Source organism: Tiliqua scincoides, chromosome 5 (genome assembly GCF_035046505.1).
Source record: "Tiliqua scincoides isolate rTilSci1 chromosome 5, rTilSci1.hap2, whole genome shotgun sequence".
NCBI lineage: Eukaryota > Metazoa > Chordata > Lepidosauria > Squamata > Scincidae > Tiliqua > Tiliqua scincoides.
In genome coordinates this window covers 104,689,732-104,707,617 of record NC_089825.1, presented here as the reverse complement: position 1 = coordinate 104,707,617, position 17,886 = coordinate 104,689,732, and the positions used below count along the sequence as shown (strand labels likewise).

Here is a 17,886-nt window from a genome sequence, read left to right as displayed (position 1 = left end):
TTTGACAAAATAGAAGATCCTCACTATCCACTAGACACAGGGTGTGGCACAGTCCTTCTTCCTAAACATGCTTCCCAACCACGGGGAAGGAAGAACCTCAGGATTGATTTTTTTTCTAGAACCTTGTGGACCACCAGCTGCAAAATGATGGCAGGTGGAGATGGAACTCATGACTTCTATACTGATGTTCAACTTAGTACACCTGTATATATGGAGGAGATGAGATTTGTGCCACTGACCACCTTCACCGCCTCCCCCTTCTAACGGTAGCTTAGTGATATAGTTCACGCTTTACATCTAAATGTTTCCAGATTCAGAGAGAGCAGAGTGGGAGGGGGGGCTGTATGCTTTAACAACAGTGACTCCATGCTTAGAGAGAAGAGTAAAACTAAATGCTTACAAACCTTTTGCATACTAAGTAGTGGCTTCATGCCCTCACCCCGTGCCCAGTTTCCCAGTACCTTGGTCCTTGAAGACCAAATGGAGCTGGTCTATGTAAACACCTGTTATCTTGCAAGTGCAGTGAAATGTGTACGGAGGAAGGACACCACTACCACCAGAATGGGGGGGGGGGGTAAAGGGGAGCTTGGGTGAAGCAGGAGTGGAAATTTACTGAGCTTCTACCTGTTGAATTGTATTGCTCTGAACTGAGTATGAAAGGCTGGCTGCGTCCAGCTGAACTTTGCACATGATCTGAGAACGTTCTCCTTGAGGCTTGCTTGGTTAACCTGCAATGAACAACTGTTTCTGCACCTTCCGTTCAGAGCATTGAATCGGGGCACACCGCCATGCCCTCAGAGTTTGGGAGAGGTAACAGAGTACTACTGGGTAATGAGTTAGCACTTTGCTATTTTAAAATTGTTCTTACACCAATAGGGATTGATAGTGGCATTTCCATTTGGAAAACTGCATGTGGTTTGTAGAGTTATGATATTTTTAAAAATCCAATTAAATTGTGGAAACATGACTGCAGTAGCTTGCATATGTACTTCTTTTCAGTGCCATTCCCCCTTTAATTAGCAGAGGGACCAAGAGAAATCCTTTGCACTGTCAGTCTCTGCAGCAAGACACTGAGCAAGAGGCCCTCAATTCCAACTGAGGCTCCATTTACACACATTGCAGTCATAGACAAGCTATACAGAGTTTCACTGTGATGTGAGGAGAAGGGAAGAAGCCCCTGACTTGGCTCCAAGCATCCACCTTAGCACTCTTGAATTCAACAAGTGGATGGGATCCATGACCCCACTCTCTTTGTCTATAGGCACTCATAGAACATACTAGAAGTTGCAGGTGCATACCTTTCTTAGGGAAGGAACTGTAGCAGTGATAGAGCACCTGCTTTGCATGCTGAAGGGCCCAGGTTCAATCCCCACCATCTCTAGGTAAAGTGTCTGTCTGAGAGCCACTGTTAGCCAGTGGCAACGCTTAGCCAGGTAGACCAATAGTCTGACACAGGATGAAGCAGGTACGGAGGAATTAGACTGTGTCTGGTGACACCCCAGCGTTGACTAGACCTGGCTTCTGTTGTTGATCTATCAGTGAGTCCTGAGGCAGCAAACAGCCCATCCAGGAGAAACAGCACAGCATGTGAGAGAAGAGGCTAGGATCCTGTCACATTCTCCTGCAGCCAGGACTTGGAAGGACACTCAAAGGGCAGCTAGAATCCAGCAGCCTTTCCCTGCACTGGGACTAGTCAGTGACACTGTAGGGGGTAGGAAGAGTAGCCTGAGTAAATGCACACTCTCACTGTGTGGAATTACTGTGTATTTACAGAGTCATTACGAGGATCATTCTGAGTCTATTCTGGGTTGGGGTAGCGTGAGAAAGGAAGAACAAAAGAAGGAACAATTATGGATGTCTTCAACAATATTATATATAATTGAAATCTCTCTGAGCTGCTAAACAATCTTCCTATTACCTGCAGAGATCACTGAGCTAAAGGGGCAAAGAGGTGCTTAATTTCATATTTTATATGTGCAGGTGTTTTGATAACATCAAGTTTCACTTTATCCTGTTGGCTTTCGTCTCTCCTTCTTTAAAGCAATCAGTTAAAAAAATGGCAGAAAAGCAACTGCCTGATTGTACTGACCTGTTTTGCTTTTAGTCTCCAGAATAAGCTGTCTCCAATTTGAGCTGGAAATCACATCTTGACTCTGTATTTTGAGCTCCCTTCCAGTTTCTGGCCTGGGCACCCCAAAACAACAAATGCCTCTGTGATCAAAGAGAGATTTGCTACACAAGTCTAGTCTTATGTAAAGATTCCCACCCAAGTCGCTGATTGAAAGCATTATCACGTGTTGACAGAACGTGAGACAAAGCAACCATTTCATCTCTGGGGATTGCTCTATGAAGAAAGTTTGCTAACTTTCTGTGGGAATATGGCAAGGCATGTGAAGAATTTGGTATCTTAACAACACTGCAAAGAAACTGGAATTTTAAGAAGCTACCTGATATGCTGGTAATGGACCAAGACATTTTATGTATGGAAGTGGTAAAGGTGCTGTTACAGATAGGATATGGCCCCCTTCAGATGTGAATGTCCCAAAGATAATTTTTACTTTTATTTAGTTGATTTTTATAGTTGATTGGATGTGGTATTACAAGAAAAAAAATGGATTGAAAACAGGTGGCTGTTGTTTTCTGGCTTTTGGAAGAAATATGTTGCTGTTCCAGTCCAGAGTGGGAGACTGCCTGCTTCTTTATACTTCTACAGGGTATTCCAGTCTGTTTCCCTAGAACACGGTATTTGTTTGAGAAGAAAGAGAATCATAAGCCCAGTCCTAATTAAATTCCTGCATGGCAATGCAGCTACACCAGCATGGGCAACGTTGAGTCCCCCAGGGGAACTGTGGTTGCTGTGGATCTCCTTGGTGTAGGGGGACATTTGCCCCTTTGCCCGTTTGTAAACCCCAGCAGCCGCAATGCAACAACTTGGACCAGCACCAGTGATATCGCTGGCACAAGTCCAAGTTGAAATAAGGGAGCAGGCTCCACAATGTGGCTACTCAATGTGTTTGCACTTGCTATTTATCCAGCACAGGGTTGAGAGGTCTCGTGTCAGACCAGGAGGCCCAACGTGGAGTTCTGGATCGAGAGGAGCAGAGCTCCACTAGTCCCACCCCCACCCGCCTTGCTCCCATTGCTCTCCCTACCTTCCCCCGCCCTTTCCCCACCCCCACTTACCTCTCCTGCACCCAGAGCAAGGAAAGAGCTCCGGGCAACATGCAATGGGTATCTGGCCGGCATTGGCTCAGTGCAAACCGGCGCTGTGCCAGTGCCAGCACTGACCCAGCTGTGTGTCTCGCAGGCATGACTTACAGCACATTTCTGACATTCAGCACCAGCAGACAGCTGGATCCTAAGGATCAGGCCTTTAGGGAAACAACAAACAGCCACCTATTCCCAAAAACCCTATTCCTGCTAACCCCTGCTAACTGGATTAGAGGCACTTTCTAAGTGGGTGCTCTTCTTTCATTTAGCAGGGGGAGAGTAACTGGCCCTCCTCACCCCAGCACTGTCTTTCTAGTGGCTGTCTGCTGCTGTTCTTTTGCATCTTTTTAGATTGTAACAGGGACAGGGAGCCGTTAGTTATTTGTTTGATTTTCTCTGTAAACCGCTTTGGGAACTTTCCAATGTAAAGCAGTATATAAATACTGTTAATAACAGTATGACCTTCCAAAGTCTTCTAGCTGGCAAAGTTTACAATTGCAACACTTCTTAGTTTCTAAATTTGGTCCCTCTGCACTATCTGCCTCACAAACACCCCCACTTCTAGACGTAGTTATGCAGTTCGTTGATACGAAGAAGCCAGTAATATTTGTTTATAAATCTCTAATGTCATGAACTAAGTTTGATACACATTTACTCCGAACTAAATGGAATTCTGAATTGGAACATTCTATCCTGGGTGAGCAATGGGAGGTGGCACTTAAGAATATACCCGCAATATCTAGAGATTTTAGATTGCGCCTAGTACAGCAAAAAATACTCTTTAGAATAGATTGGACACCACAGAGGCTAAAGGATTTAGTAATGAATCTAGATGTTCGCGATGCTCATGTTTGAATGCAATGCTTACACCTTTGTTGTGGTCTTGTCCTGTGGTCATAAGATTTTGGGATGAAATAATTAACATTATCAAGACTGTGCTACAAAAACCTTTAATTTTTACGGACATGTATGTAATTCTCAATTATCTACCCATTATTTGGAGACTCACACCTGGACAATTGAAATGGACTCTCTGTGCCCTCACTGTGACAAAAAGGGGAGAATTTAATGGCCAGGTAACATCTGAACAAGGAAAGTGTCTACTTATAGCCATGTCATTAGGCCCAAGTGCAGGGCCCCAGCTGTAACCAACTTCCAATTAGTGCATACCAGGCTTGGGAGAACTGTGGAGGAGGCCACTTCACAGGGCCCACTGATATTGTACCAAGTGGGCTTCAAGGCCAACTTGATTAACAACAGGGTTCAGCTGTGAACGTCTCAGGTTGGGAGGGGGGATTCCACCATGAGTAAGAAGGCTTGTGGCACGTCCACCCCTAGAATGTTTGGCTGGAACCGAGTTCTGATTGGTGGATGGGTCAGGAGACCTATAAAGGTGAGGGAGAAGAGTTTCTTTTGTGCTAGCTTGGTCTCTGGCTGAGGGGGCCTGAGACCCTTGACCACTCTGGCAAGAGCGACCCAACTTGTCTGCAGCAAGATGGGTCAGATTGGACTTTGGAAAGCTAAGACTTTGGTGAGTGATAGTCAGAGTTAGGAGTTAGTTGTTATTGTTTTATTAGGCTGGGTGTTGTATTGTATAGGTGTGCTCTTCTCTAAATTCCTAAACTTTTGACTGATGCAGTGCTGTCTGTCTAACTATTCTTTAAACATTTATTCAATAAATCCTACTTATTACAACTGACTGGATTATTGGGATTGGAGAAGCCACAGGGACTGGTTGTGGGCGGCAATGCAGTGTGTCTGGGGTGTACCCTGGAGGACTGGGGTACGACTCAGGGGAGGGTTCCCCAAATTTGACCTGGCTACCAGGATTGGAAGCTCTGCGGTTTAAGAGCTATTTGGCAACCGGTCTTGGATAGGCCTGCGGGTGCCAAGTGACCATAAGGGTTTATGGCTATGTGTTCACCCTGAAAGTAATAAAGAGATTACACGGCCGTTAAGGAGTGTGGTCTGGTTTTCCTTCACACTCACAATAGCAAAAAGACTTATATTACTTCATTGGAAGGAAGGATGCCCACCTACATGTGCCCAATGGATGGACGGTATTTTGCATTTATCAGTATTCGAGCATATCGACGTCAATTGCACATGGATATATTTGAGGATATCTGGAGGCCATTCCTTGATATAATAACATAAGCCACCTAAAGTGTTGATATGCAGATAATGCTCTATCTTAAAAAAAACTGTTAATAATAATAATAATAATAATAATAATAATAATAATAATAATAATAATAATAATAATAATAATATTCCCACCCTGACTCAAAACTGTGGCCTGTCCTTAGATGGCCCAAGCTTCTCTACATCTACCCCAAAACGACAAGGCAGCTGAATTGTGCACTGACTCCCCCAAGGTGGAATGCTTCTAAATCTACCTTTGCAATCCAAGTCTGAGGGCTCACCATCCAGCCTCTCTAAGATTGCAAGCTTCTGAAAAGTGGCACTGGCTCACCTACTAGCCTTTGCTTACCTCAGGTTGCACACTGAAATCCCTACAACTTTTTCCCTGATCCACATGACACTTGCCCAAAAGAGACGTAAATAAAGAAACAAATGGCAGTCTTGGATAGGTGAAAGAACTGCCTGCTAAGGCCAATCAAGGAGGCAGGCAGCAAAAATTCTTACCAGTTGCTCTCAGACTGTACAAAGGAGGGGTGGTGTGGGGGGTTCAAAATCTGGAGCCAGATTGCGGAGAAACCTCAGAGCACTGATTAACATTCAGTGAGACTCTCCCCAAGTGCAAAGCACCAATTGGCGGCTTGCAAAATTGCACTTCAGCCTCACACAATGTAGCAGGCCAGGTAAGGTCAACCCAAGCGCGATGAGTGGAGCACCAACATGTTTACTTCATGTGGCACCCACAAGCGCCATTAATTCACTGATGTGTGGGTTTGAATTCATGCCAATTATTTAAAAGATGTTAATGAAAAGGAGAGGAAGCCTAAACAGTCCTTGACAGCTCTTTGTGACAAAGTCACTGTGGTGGTTCTGTCCTTTTGGAAAGCCAAAATGCTCTCATTCGCTTCCTGACTGTGTTTTTCATCTCTGTGTTGCGGAAAGTGAAGATCATTGAATTCAGCATCGGAGTAAAGAGAGTGTAGAGGACAGAGACGATCTTGTCTCCTGGAAATACTTGGAAAGGTCGGTCGTAAATGAACATTCCTGGAACAAAATTCAAGCTCATCACCATGATCTGTGCAGCACAAGTGGAGAGGGCTTTGTGCTTGCCTTCTGTGACGTGTGTTCTAATCTTCACCAAGATGACAGTGTATGACACAAGTAAGACAAAGAAGATTAATGTCAGCAGTAGCCCACTGTTGGAAACCATCAGGAGTTCAGTGATGTATGTGTCAGTGCATGCCAGTTTGATGAGCTGAGGGATGTCACAGTAGAAATTGTCCAAGACGTTAGGACCACAGAAGGGGAGCTGAATGAGAATTCCAATCTGGACGATGGAGTGAGCAAAACCTCCCAGCCAAGCACCTGCTACCAAACTAATACAAACGCCTGTGTCCATGATCATCAAATATCTCAGGGGCTTGTAGATTGCTATGTATCTGTCAATAGCCATTACCACTAGCAAAAAGACCACCGCACCCCCAGTTAAATGGATGAAGAAGATTTGGGCAATGCACCAGTTGTAGGAAATAATATGGGTATGGAAGAAGAGGTCCCACAACATCTTGAGGGAGGTGACTGATGATTCACTGATGTCTATGACAGCCAGGTTTGCTAGCAGAAAGTACATGGGTGTGTGGAGGTTGGGTGTGGTGATGACGGTGATTATAATGGTGATGTTTCCAATCCAGGTTGTGCTATAGATGAGGAGGAAAAGGAAGAAAAGGGCGGACTGTACTTTTGGATTCTGAGAGAGACCCACAAGGATAAATTCTGTCACTTTCATTGTATTGTTCTCCATTTAGCACCCAGTTGAAGAAGTAATCATTATAGACACAAAATGTTTGTCACTGAGGAACAATGAAAGTCACAGCACCAAGAGTCTTCCAAAACAACCCACCATCAATCCCTGGTCATAAATGCTACACACTGAAAACTTCCATGAACCTAGGCATAGTATGCACTGTAGAGGACACTGAACACAATCACTAGATCACAATCCAGTGGCACAAATGTGGCACATCAAACTCCCACTGCAAGCCACATGAGTTTGTCAGTCATAGCTTTAGCAGTACATAGCACGCTCTCCTTGGAGATTTTTCACATTTTGCAAAGTTCAAACCTAGGCACACTGGCCATACGCCAAGTCATTTATTAGAGAATAGACGAAGCCTTACCATGGCTAAGAAAATGCCGTAAGGCAATTATTATTACATCCAGTAAACCCACATTATTCCTTGAATATCAACATACTTGTATAATTCATTGTCCAACTGAAACTGTTGTTCAGGCTGCAATCCTTTGCACATTTACTTGGGAGTAAGCACTGTTAAACTCAATGGGACTTACTTCCGAGGAGAAATGCATAGGAGTGTGCTGACAGTCTGTTAGTACAGTTTTTACTTCTGCTTTTCAGCTCTCATATATATACTAGGTGCTATGCATCCATTTCAAATCAAAAATATCCTTTAATCGAGTGACAAAAATATCAACAACGTCTTCTGTTCGGTATAATTGTACACAGTCTGTTATTGTGTATGTGTGCTAGATGTGAGGATTATGAAGATAAAAGCAATCTGAATGTTATAATTTAACATTTCCATTGATATACTCCAGATTCTGTGATATCAACATTCTTCAGCTTACTCCTAACAGAATGAAGCGGCTGTTATCACTTGTGTACACATATCTCCACCTTGCTATAAACTAAAGAAACATACCATCTTTTTAAAGTGAAATCATAAGGGAATTTATGTGTTAAACACAGTCAAATGATCAGTTTCCTGGATATTTTCTGATCGGGAACATCCAAATTGATCTAGGCAGGATTCGTTCATTTAGAAAAAGCATAGTTTTCCCACTGGGTGAATGCACACATTCAAAAAACAACGTTACTGTACAGCATGCCAATCAAATCGCAGCCTGTATATTCAGTGTTATTTAGTGCTACCTTCTGTCATTGTTAAGGAACAGATCAGGATGAAAGACAGAAATTCTGGTTCCAGAAAATGGAAAAAGAATCATTTCCAGTCGTGAAGAATTTGTAGCAATTAAGAGCATGAGGTGTTCTGAGGAGTTGACTCATTAACTCCTAAAGATAAAAGAAAACCTCTTGTAGAGTTTGCATCTGAAGGCATTTCTGGAGTTGCACAGACTGATCCTGTATTCAGGTGTCTGATAACAATGAGGACATTTTGAAGTCTCCTTTGAACATTGTCACAACTTGAATATGTTGGTGGGGGAATTGAAGGATCCAAACCCAAGGGAGATCGTTAAAATGGTTTTGTTCACTTCCACGTTCATTGAGACCAGAACAAAATTGTGATAGAAGCCCAATTAGAGGATGGAGCTTATAGAAATCACTCTACTCATTTCAGATATATAGCTAATGTATATGTACCCAATTTTCTTGCCATCAAATGATAGCATCTGCGTATGATATCAAGCCACCAGAGATCAAAGCAAAACAACTTTCTTTTCCAGGGCATCATTCTCACAGTGTGTAGGTGCATAGAGAAGATATGGTAGCACTTGGGAAGGATTCCCCATGTATACATCTAACTTGCAGGTATTCTGACACATGTCCTAATGAACATGGATAGAGCCAAGAGATTGAGAGCCCAAAGCTGGGCTCGGCGTTCTGGCTCACCGCCAGTGCGCACTGTTGCAAACATGCCGTAAGGCAAGTTTGCAGGTCCTATGCCAGGCGAGCACCGGTGGTAGCCCAGCACTGGCCGGCACTGGGCTTCCACCAGGTGGGCACCTGACCTCTGCTGCTCTGCGGTCACATGGATCGCCGAGCAGCAGAGAGGCAAGTGGAGGTGTGGGAGAAGGTGTTCTGGGGAGGGGGGAGGCAGGTGGAGGGTGGAGAGAGGGTGGGAAGAGGCATGCTAGGGGAGGGAGCAGGGAGGGAGGGAGGCGGGACCAGTGGAGCGATGCTCCTTGGGATCCAGAGCCTCCATGTTGGACTTGCTGCCTTACACAGTGGCTCTTGATTCATCGCTGACCTTTTGGTTGGCAGTGAATCGAGTAGCCCCATTGCAGGGCTACTCTCTTTACCTGGGGGAAGGGGACTAAAGTCCATTTCTCCTGAGGAGCCACTAGCAGCTGCCTGAAGCGTGTAGGATGCGGTGGCAGCCATTTTTGGCACTGCCGCAGCCACGCGCCCCGGGCAGTTCAGGATTGGGCTGACAGTCTACCACGGTGATGCCCTCCTGCTCCCTAAGTCCATTCATTCTACATGAATGAATGCATGAAAATGGCCAGTCTAGACCAGTGATTTTCATTTTTCATGTCAGGGCACGCTGACAAGGCACTGTAATTTTCAAGGCACACCGTCCATTTGTTGTCAATTGAAAAGGCACACCACACAGCTGGTGGTGGCTCACATTCCCCAATTGCCCTGCTAATAAATGACCCTCCTTCAAACTCCCATGGCACACCTGTAGACCATTTGTGGAACACTGGTTGCAAATTGTGGGTCTAGACTGCCATCATTTATAAGGTCAGGGAACAATCCAAAGAGATTTCTGATGTCACAGAAAGAACTGTATTTGGAAAGAAAACTAGCAATCCCATCCCCTCCCTGGAATATTCAACTCATTCACAAGGAACTTCGAATCTTGGCTAATGGGAATCGAGGCCCAGATTGTTGTTGTTGTTTTTAAATACTTCATTTGGTTCAACAACTGAGAAAATAGCAACAAAGCATTTTATGTCGATTTAAAGAAGGGATACATTATAGAAAAGTAAACCAACAAATTCTGTATTTTTCAACCTGCATTTATTTGTTACAATCAGCACACTTTAAATATTTTCTGATCATATTTTCTGATTTCCCACTCACCCAGTCAGTTATACAGTATCAAACAGTTCCATAATAAATGTTTTCGTATACTTTGTTCTTTAATTTATTTTTACTTTCTGCCTTTCAAAAGAGCTGCAAGAAGTTCTCAATACCTGTGAAAGCATCATTATCTAGATGTATTTGGATCATTCCAAGAACCTACAACTATTATGCACTTGGTTCCACCAGAATTCTGAATAGAAGCCAGGACAGCAAAGATCTCTACCAATGGAAGGTTCACACTCCAACAACCTTTATTGGCATCATACATAATAAATACATGATCATAAATATAACCCACAAATAAAATAAGCACAGAAGCTACCGCATGGGAAATGCTCACACAAACATGCCAGTCAGGGCTGCCTTGGGCTGTTAAAAATAAAAACTTTTACGAGGAACTTGGCAACAAGCGTCGTCGTTTCTTGCAAAAAGTCATGTAAGAGAAATGCTGCAAACAGATGGGGGGGCAGAATAGCTGGAGAGAACAGGGTCCAGAATAGAGCGGCGGAGCTTGCTAAACACAGGGCAAACGCAAAGAAAGTGAGTGACAGAGTCAGGCTCAATGCCACAGTGATTGCAACACCTTTGGTCAAAAGGTATCTGAGAATAACGACCGTTCAGCACTGCAGAAGGGAAAATATTTAACTGGGCTAACATAAAAGCCCTCCTCTCAAGGGGATTCGTAAGGAACTGGAAATAAGAATAGCGGGTGGCAAAAGAGGGGAAAATTCCATAATAGATAGGAGAGCATACCCAATTCAAATTAGAAGATAACCATGAATATTCAGACTCACTAAGTCTTTCATAAATAAGGGATAGCGCCTGATTAAAATTACTATTAAAAAGAGAGTCTAAAAGAATGCCAATAGAGGCTAATTTAGATATACAGAGAGAAGACCAGAAAGATTGAAAAGGGTCTTTAAGAAAATGAGCAAGAAGAGAGTCAGGATCAGTCTTAAAAAAAAAGACGTAACCAAAGTTTAAAAGTAAATTTCCAGGCCATAGTTGAAGGGAGATGGGTGCCCAACTCAAAGGACAAGGTGGACAGTTTAATATAATTGGGGACCTCAAGGATCCGTCTATAAAAGGAGGCGGCCAACTGATCAACTTTGTTAGATAAGGCATGAATCCAAATAGGAACTCTGTAAAGCAGGCGACTAACCATTTTAGTATTAAAATCATGAAGCATAGCCAGGACATACTGATTCTCGGCAGTATGGTGGAATTTGGTTATCGCCCCAATTAGATGTGGGGAAGAGGCTATCACAGAGTTCCTATGAAAAGACCACTTAAGTTGATAATGTAGAAAAATGCCAAGGTATTTAAAGGATTTGACTTGTTCAATAGGCCGGTTATTGATTGCCCAATGAAGGGGGCTCCAGGATTTGGGAAAAACCAAAATTTTGGTTTTTTTTAATCGAAGGTTCTATTTCTTGAAGACAAAATTTTTCTTTTTAGTTTTCTAATACTATTCCTCATTTCTGTATTTCTCAGAGTGAAGATCATAGAGTTCAACATGGGGGTGATAAGAGTGTACATTACAGAAACAATCTTATCTCCTGGAAATACCTTGAAAGGCCGATCATAAATGAATATTGCAGGTCCAAAATTTAAACTCAGTACTATGATCTGTGTAGTGCAGGTAGAAAGAGCTTTGTGTTTACTTTCTGTGACATGGGTTCTAATTTTTACCAAAATAACAGCATATGAAATCAGTAAGACAAAGAACATCACTGCAACAATTAATCCACTGTTAGCAACCATCAGCAGCTCAATGGCGTACGTGTCTATACAAACCAGTTTGATGACTTGTGGGATGTCACAGAAGAAATTGTCCAAAATGTTAGGCCCACAGAATGGTAGCTGAATGAAAATGGCCATCTGGACAATGGAGTGAACAAAGCCACCCAGCCACGCTCCTGCTACTAAACGTATACATACTGCTTGGTTCATGATAAGTAAGTATTGCAATGGCTTGTAGATAGCTATGTACCGATCAACAGCCATCACTACAAGGAGGAAATCCACAGAAGAAGCTGTGAAGTGGAAAAAGAACATTTGGGCAGTGCACCAGTTGTAGGAGATAGTGTTGGAATGTGTGATGAGGCCTTGCAACATCTTGAGCGCAGTGACTGTGGAATCACTGATGTCCATGAAGGCAAGGTTGGCCAATAGGAAGTACATGGGTGTGTGGAGCTGGTGCGTGAAGATCACTGTCATGATGATGGTGAGGTTTCCGAGCCAGGTCATTATATAGACAGTGAGAAAAACCAGGAAGAGGATTACTTTTAAATTGGGACTCTGGGTGAGGCCCAACAGAACAAATTCTGTCACTTCTGAAGTGTGGTTGCTCTGAGCCATCTGGGATCTTCACAATCTATGTGCAGAGTTTACAGTAACACATTGATGATAAGCTGCTGAAGTAACATCATATCTCCTGTGTTGGTTCAGTTGTATAATAATTGAAGCATTTGTTTTGAACTGGTTTTGGTTGGAGAGGGTTGGAACACCAGGCATCTCAATATTTGAATCTCTGTAGCTGGTCCTTGACATCACCCACTTGCCACTGCAAGTCATTGGTTAACGCGCATTCTTGTTAATGTAGCAAGATGCGGTATTCTTTTCTTGACAGCTTCCAAAACATCTGACCGTTCTTCATCACTAATTAGGAGATGGGTCTTGGAGTCTGTTCTTTGTCTGGAACCTAAGGATCATGAAGTCCATGCCATTAGGGCTTTACATTTGGTAATGCTTAACAAAAGAGTCTATCAATTATGAGTAGGATAAAAAATAAGCCAATTTTATAGCCCAGTCCTCACATGTGCTGGAACAGGCAGGCTGACTGGCCTTTGCTGTTTTCAGCACAGGCTAGGTGCAGGCTGAAGGTAAAATTAGGGTAAGGGGATATTTGTTTTCCCTTACCCCATGTTGAGCCCCAGTCACCCCTATGGGGCTACTTGAATCTGCACCTGTGATTTCACTGGCACAAATCTGAGCAGCCCATGTAAGGCTGCTGGGCCTGGGGGAGGGGGTTAGAATTTGGTGTGCACTGCCTCTCCCGGGCCTGAACCACCCCTTGTTCCACCCTCCCCCACCCAAAAATGCCCCTTCACCTGTTCTACCCCCCTCCTGTGCTGGTCAGCTGATCCTGAGCCGGCTCAGTGGTGAGGTAGGATTGCACTCTTAGTCTGTGCAATTTGCTGAGCATGCTTGTGTCTTGTTCATTGACTATACTCTCATATAAATATGATGAAAAGGACCACTTAACACCATGCTCATAGATGGTGTTGAGATATCAAGTTTATTGCCTCCAAATCTGAAGACCCTATGAAAACTGTAGTTCAATATTTTTCATAACTCATTGTTTTGTTTCCCCTAAAACTCACTGGTCACCTGCAGCTATGAGACAGCATTTCCCCTTCTCTGCTATAACCTCCTTTGTGATTATTAAACTGGTCTCCTAATCAAAATAAAATTTTTAAAACAAACTTGTGTTTATTAATGAAATCTTAAATATGTCATCAGAAATCTCTAAATGTATTAGACTAAAATCTCTGCAAGGGAGGGCGTCAGGATTCAAGTCTCTTGATGTCTTTTGTGCTCCCTAAGGCATCTGGTGGGCCACTGTGAAATACAGGAAGCTGGACTAGATGGGCCTATGGCCTGATCCAGCAGGGCTGTTCTTATGGGTTCAGTATTCTGTTTCTAGCCATCACCCTTGAAGCTCAGCATTAGGACATGATGATTATCCCTTGTTATTTGCCATTAGCATCTGGCATAGTCTGAACTTAAGTGTTCTGTTCAGTTACCAAGGCTTGAAACTATTGTTACACCCATCCATTATCTAGCCATTGGTGTGGTGCCCTCCTCCCTGCAAATAACAATAAAAGAAGTTCAGCTTTGAATTAGAAATGAACCACACTTATTGATTTACAATAAGTTGATTTACAATCAATTATATGATCCTGTGTTAGGTGCTATCTATACCAAAATCCTCTCCCCTTTATTATGGGCAACTATCCTGGAGGAGACAGCATGCAGACACAAGGAATCTGATGAAAATGTGGAGTACGCACAGCTCCCCAAGCCTGTCCCATTCACAACAATGGAGAAAGCAAATCCTACATTCTTTCAATGCAAAATATCTCTGCGACATCAAACATCCAAAATGTGAATGGTGACAAGCCCAAGTATATTTTGTAAAGCCCTATTCCCCTTTTTACAAGGTTCTCAAGTGAATATTCCCAGCATATGAATCATGCTTTCCACTGAGATGAATGGATTAGAAGCCTCTATTGAAGAGGCTTTCTGCAGGTTTTGCTTTAATCTCATTGCACTCTTAGAACATACAAATAAACAAGAGACAGTCCTGCAGAACATCAGTGATCTTTTCCTTTTACAATGACCATTCCCAACACATATGCTAGTGGGTAACATAGACCAAAGATTCATTCAAGCAGATGTAAGCACAGAACCATTCATTTCACAAATTTAAGTGCTACAGGCAATCCTACATAAGTTTGAACCCCAGTGCAAACCAAATCAAGTGCAAACACAACAGCAGCATAGTACCAAAGGTTCCTGGGTCTTGTGAGTATGCATGGGAGATAACAGCCCTTCTGGGTGTTTCACCAGTAACTATTAGCATCACTCAGAAATTTGTGACTGGCAACCTCACATGAATAGACTCTGAATGAATTGACAACTTCATCCACTCTAGTGATGGGAAGGGATGGGAATTCTAACAAAAGCAACAATTATCCACCCTCCATTTCATGAGTAGCGAAAAAGATGCAAAAAAGAAATGCAGCTGAGACAAACTGAATTCATCCGAATTGTTTGTTCTATAAACCAGTTTCATTTTGCTACATCTTCAAATTGCATCAGGCAACATACCAAGCAGGACGTGCCCAGAAGCCTGGATAGTCACAGTGGCTGTCAACAAGGACTCCCCACATACTTCATTTTCTTCTCGGCGGCTAACCATTTTTCCGGAAGCGGGTTTGGACCAGAGATTACAATAAAAACTTTTCTGCCCCTGGTTCTCACATGATCTCGTAGCTTTCAAACTGACTAATCAACTCTCAATCACTTGGTGACTCCTGAGCAGAGTTTTGTTTGTTTTACAAATCACAGGAAAGTGGAGTCAAATGCTGCATACACCAGAATAACGAACTATGCCATGGGTTCTGTGGTATCTAGAGTAGGGTAGTTCATGAAAAGCAAAATGAAAAATATTATAGCATTCTCAGAATGTATCTTATAACACTACACACGATGTGCCTAGAAAGGCATCAAATAGCAAATAATGCCTGCAAACCTTTTTTAAATTGTGAATTTATTAATTTTGATAAGCAAATATATGATGGAAGACTTCTGCAGAGAGCCTTCATTTGACTGCAAAAACCAAGCTCAAGCAGAATGCAACAGAGAAATCTCTGTTGTGAATGGGGAATAAAGTCACAAGGGGATCATTAAAATATTGTCTAAATGTTAGATAACATAATTGGATAAAAGTTGATGTCAATGGCCAATGTCAGAAAAGAATGCTCTCTCTCTCTCTCTCTCTCTCTCTCTCTCTCTCTCTCTCTCTCTCACACACACACACACACACACACACCCAATAACATTCACAGTTGAATCCTAACCAACATTCCAACACTGACACAGCTCCACTGCAGCCCTGAGATAAGGGAACAAAAGTTTTCTTACCTTGAGGAGGCCTCGGTGACTCCCCCCACACCCGCCAGAAAGCACTATGTTTCCTGTTGGCACGGCATTGGTGCAGCAATAGCAACCATAATTTTATGCACAAAGTATCCTTCTTATTATTTGTTGAGATACCACTCCATTACTTCTGGTGTTCATCAAAAACGTGGTGAAGTTAGTCCAATTCATTCATTGCTCTCCTGAACACCTCACAGAAGTCATACGTTTTGTTCTTTGTTGCAGTGGAATTCTAGGAACTGCAATGTCGATTAGGAAGACGTTATTTGGATTTTGTTATTCTGGTTGCCATAAATTTTTGAACCAGTTTTCTAATTGTGTTTTTCATTTCTGTGTTTCTCAGTGTGAATATCATTGGGTTTAACATTGGAGTGATAAGAGTGTACAAGACTGAGGCTACTTTGTCCACTTGAAAGACTTGGAAAGGTCGGTCATAAATGAACATTCCAGGAACAAAATTCAAACAAATGACTATGATCTGTGCAGCACAGGTGGAGAGGGCTTTGCGCTTGCCTTCTGTGACATGTGTTCTAATCTTCACCAGAATGACACTGTATGATACAAGCAAGATGCAGAAGATTAAAGTGAGGAGCAGACCACTGTTAGAAACCATGAGCAGCTCAGTGACATACGTGTCTGTACAAGCCAGTTTGATGAGTTGTGGGACATCACAGTAGAAGTTATTCAAAATGTTAGGACCACAGAAGGGTAACTGAGCTATGAGTGTGATCTGAACAATGGAATGAGCAAAGCCACCCAACCAAGCTCCTGCCGCCAAGCCTATGCAAACGCCTTGACTCATAATAAGTAAATATTGCAGTGGTTTGTAAATAGCGATGCACCTGTCAACAGCCATCACAACTAAAAAGAAGACCACAGCACCTCCAGTGAAATGAAAGAAGAATATTTGGGTGATGCACCAGTCGTAGGAGATGGAGTTTGTATGGGAAATCAAGCTCCACAGCATTCTGAGTGCAGTGACCGTGGAGTCACTGATGTCTATGACAGCCAGATTGGCCAGAAGGAAGTACATGGGTGTGTGCAGGCGAGGTGTATAGATCACAGTCATGATAATGGTGAGGTTCCCAAGCCAGGTTGTGATGTATATAGTAAGAAAGATAAAGAAGAGAATGGACTGTATTTTTAGATTCTGAGAGAAGCCCAAGAGAATAAATTCGGTCACAGTTGTATTTGGGTTCTTCATAGCCATTTGATGCTCTTGCAATGTGCCTGCAAAGAAAATAATTGCACAAGCATTTATGTCCATTTCTATGAGAGAAACAAAAGTTATTTGAACAGTGGCTTCGGGTCATCAATTCTTTCCATCAAATATTCACTGATGATGCGATTACAGCATAATCTTAGGCACTTTTACTCAGAAGTAAGATTCACTGTATTCAATGTGACTTTCACCCAGGAATGAACCTTGAAGACGGTTCAGAAACTGCAACTAGTGCAGAATGCGGCGGCCCGTGTAGTTACTGGAGGTAGGCGGTTTCACTCTGTCAGTCCGCTTCTCCAGCGGCTGCATTGGCTGCCCATTCGTTTCCGGGCCCAATTCAAGGTGCTGGTTTTGACCTTTAAAGCCCTATACTGCTCTGGGCCAGGGTATCTTAGAGATCGCCTATTCCCATACAATCTGCCTCATCTTCTTAGGTCATCAGAGAAGGCCTTTTTACAAGTGCCGCCACCTAGGGAGGTATGTGGTTGCGGTGGCAAGAAATAGGGCCTTCTCAGTAGTGGCACCAATGCTATGGAATTCCCTTCCCCTTGACTTAAGAATGGCTCCCTCTCTTGAGACTTTTTGGTGAGGCCTGAAGACCCTTCTGTTTAAACAAGCCTTCTGAGTTCTCGGCCTTTTTAAACATCTTTTCAAAATCTTTTAATATCTTTTAAATACCTGGTTACAGGCCTGATTCTCTTATTATTTGCTGCTCTATGCTCTTTTTACCTGAGTA

General features: G+C 42.9%; 3 protein-coding genes across 3 annotated transcripts; all 3 read right to left on the bottom strand.

Moving 5' to 3' along the window:
• Positions 1–6,208: 6,208 nt before the first annotated feature.
• LOC136652861 (olfactory receptor 4D1-like) lies at positions 6,209–7,153 on the bottom strand. Its single transcript, XM_066629789.1, has one exon. It carries the CDS (start codon positions 7,151–7,153, stop codon positions 6,209–6,211), a length of 945 nt encoding a protein of 314 aa, XP_066485886.1.
• A 4,461-nt stretch (positions 7,154–11,614) lies between these two features.
• Positions 11,615–12,562, bottom strand: LOC136652860 (olfactory receptor 4D1-like). Its single transcript, XM_066629787.1, has one exon. It carries the CDS (start codon positions 12,560–12,562, stop codon positions 11,615–11,617), a length of 948 nt encoding a protein of 315 aa, XP_066485884.1.
• Positions 12,563–16,190: 3,628 nt separating this feature from the next.
• On the bottom strand, positions 16,191–17,138 carry LOC136652859 (olfactory receptor 4D1-like). Its single transcript, XM_066629786.1, has one exon. The coding sequence runs from the start codon at positions 17,136–17,138 to the stop codon at positions 16,191–16,193; it is 948 nt and encodes a 315-aa protein (XP_066485883.1).
• Positions 17,139–17,886: the final 748 nt, after the last annotated feature.

Bases quoted from the DNA above. Each gene is read 5' to 3' on its own strand.
- LOC136652861 (XM_066629789.1), bottom strand. From the start codon at position 7,153: ATGGAGAACAATACAATGAAAGTGACAGAATTTATCCTTGTGGGTCTC.
- LOC136652859 (XM_066629786.1), bottom strand. From the start codon at position 17,138: ATGGCTATGAAGAACCCAAATACAACTGTGACCGAATTTATTCTCTTG.
- LOC136652860 (XM_066629787.1), bottom strand. From the start codon at position 12,562: ATGGCTCAGAGCAACCACACTTCAGAAGTGACAGAATTTGTTCTGTTG.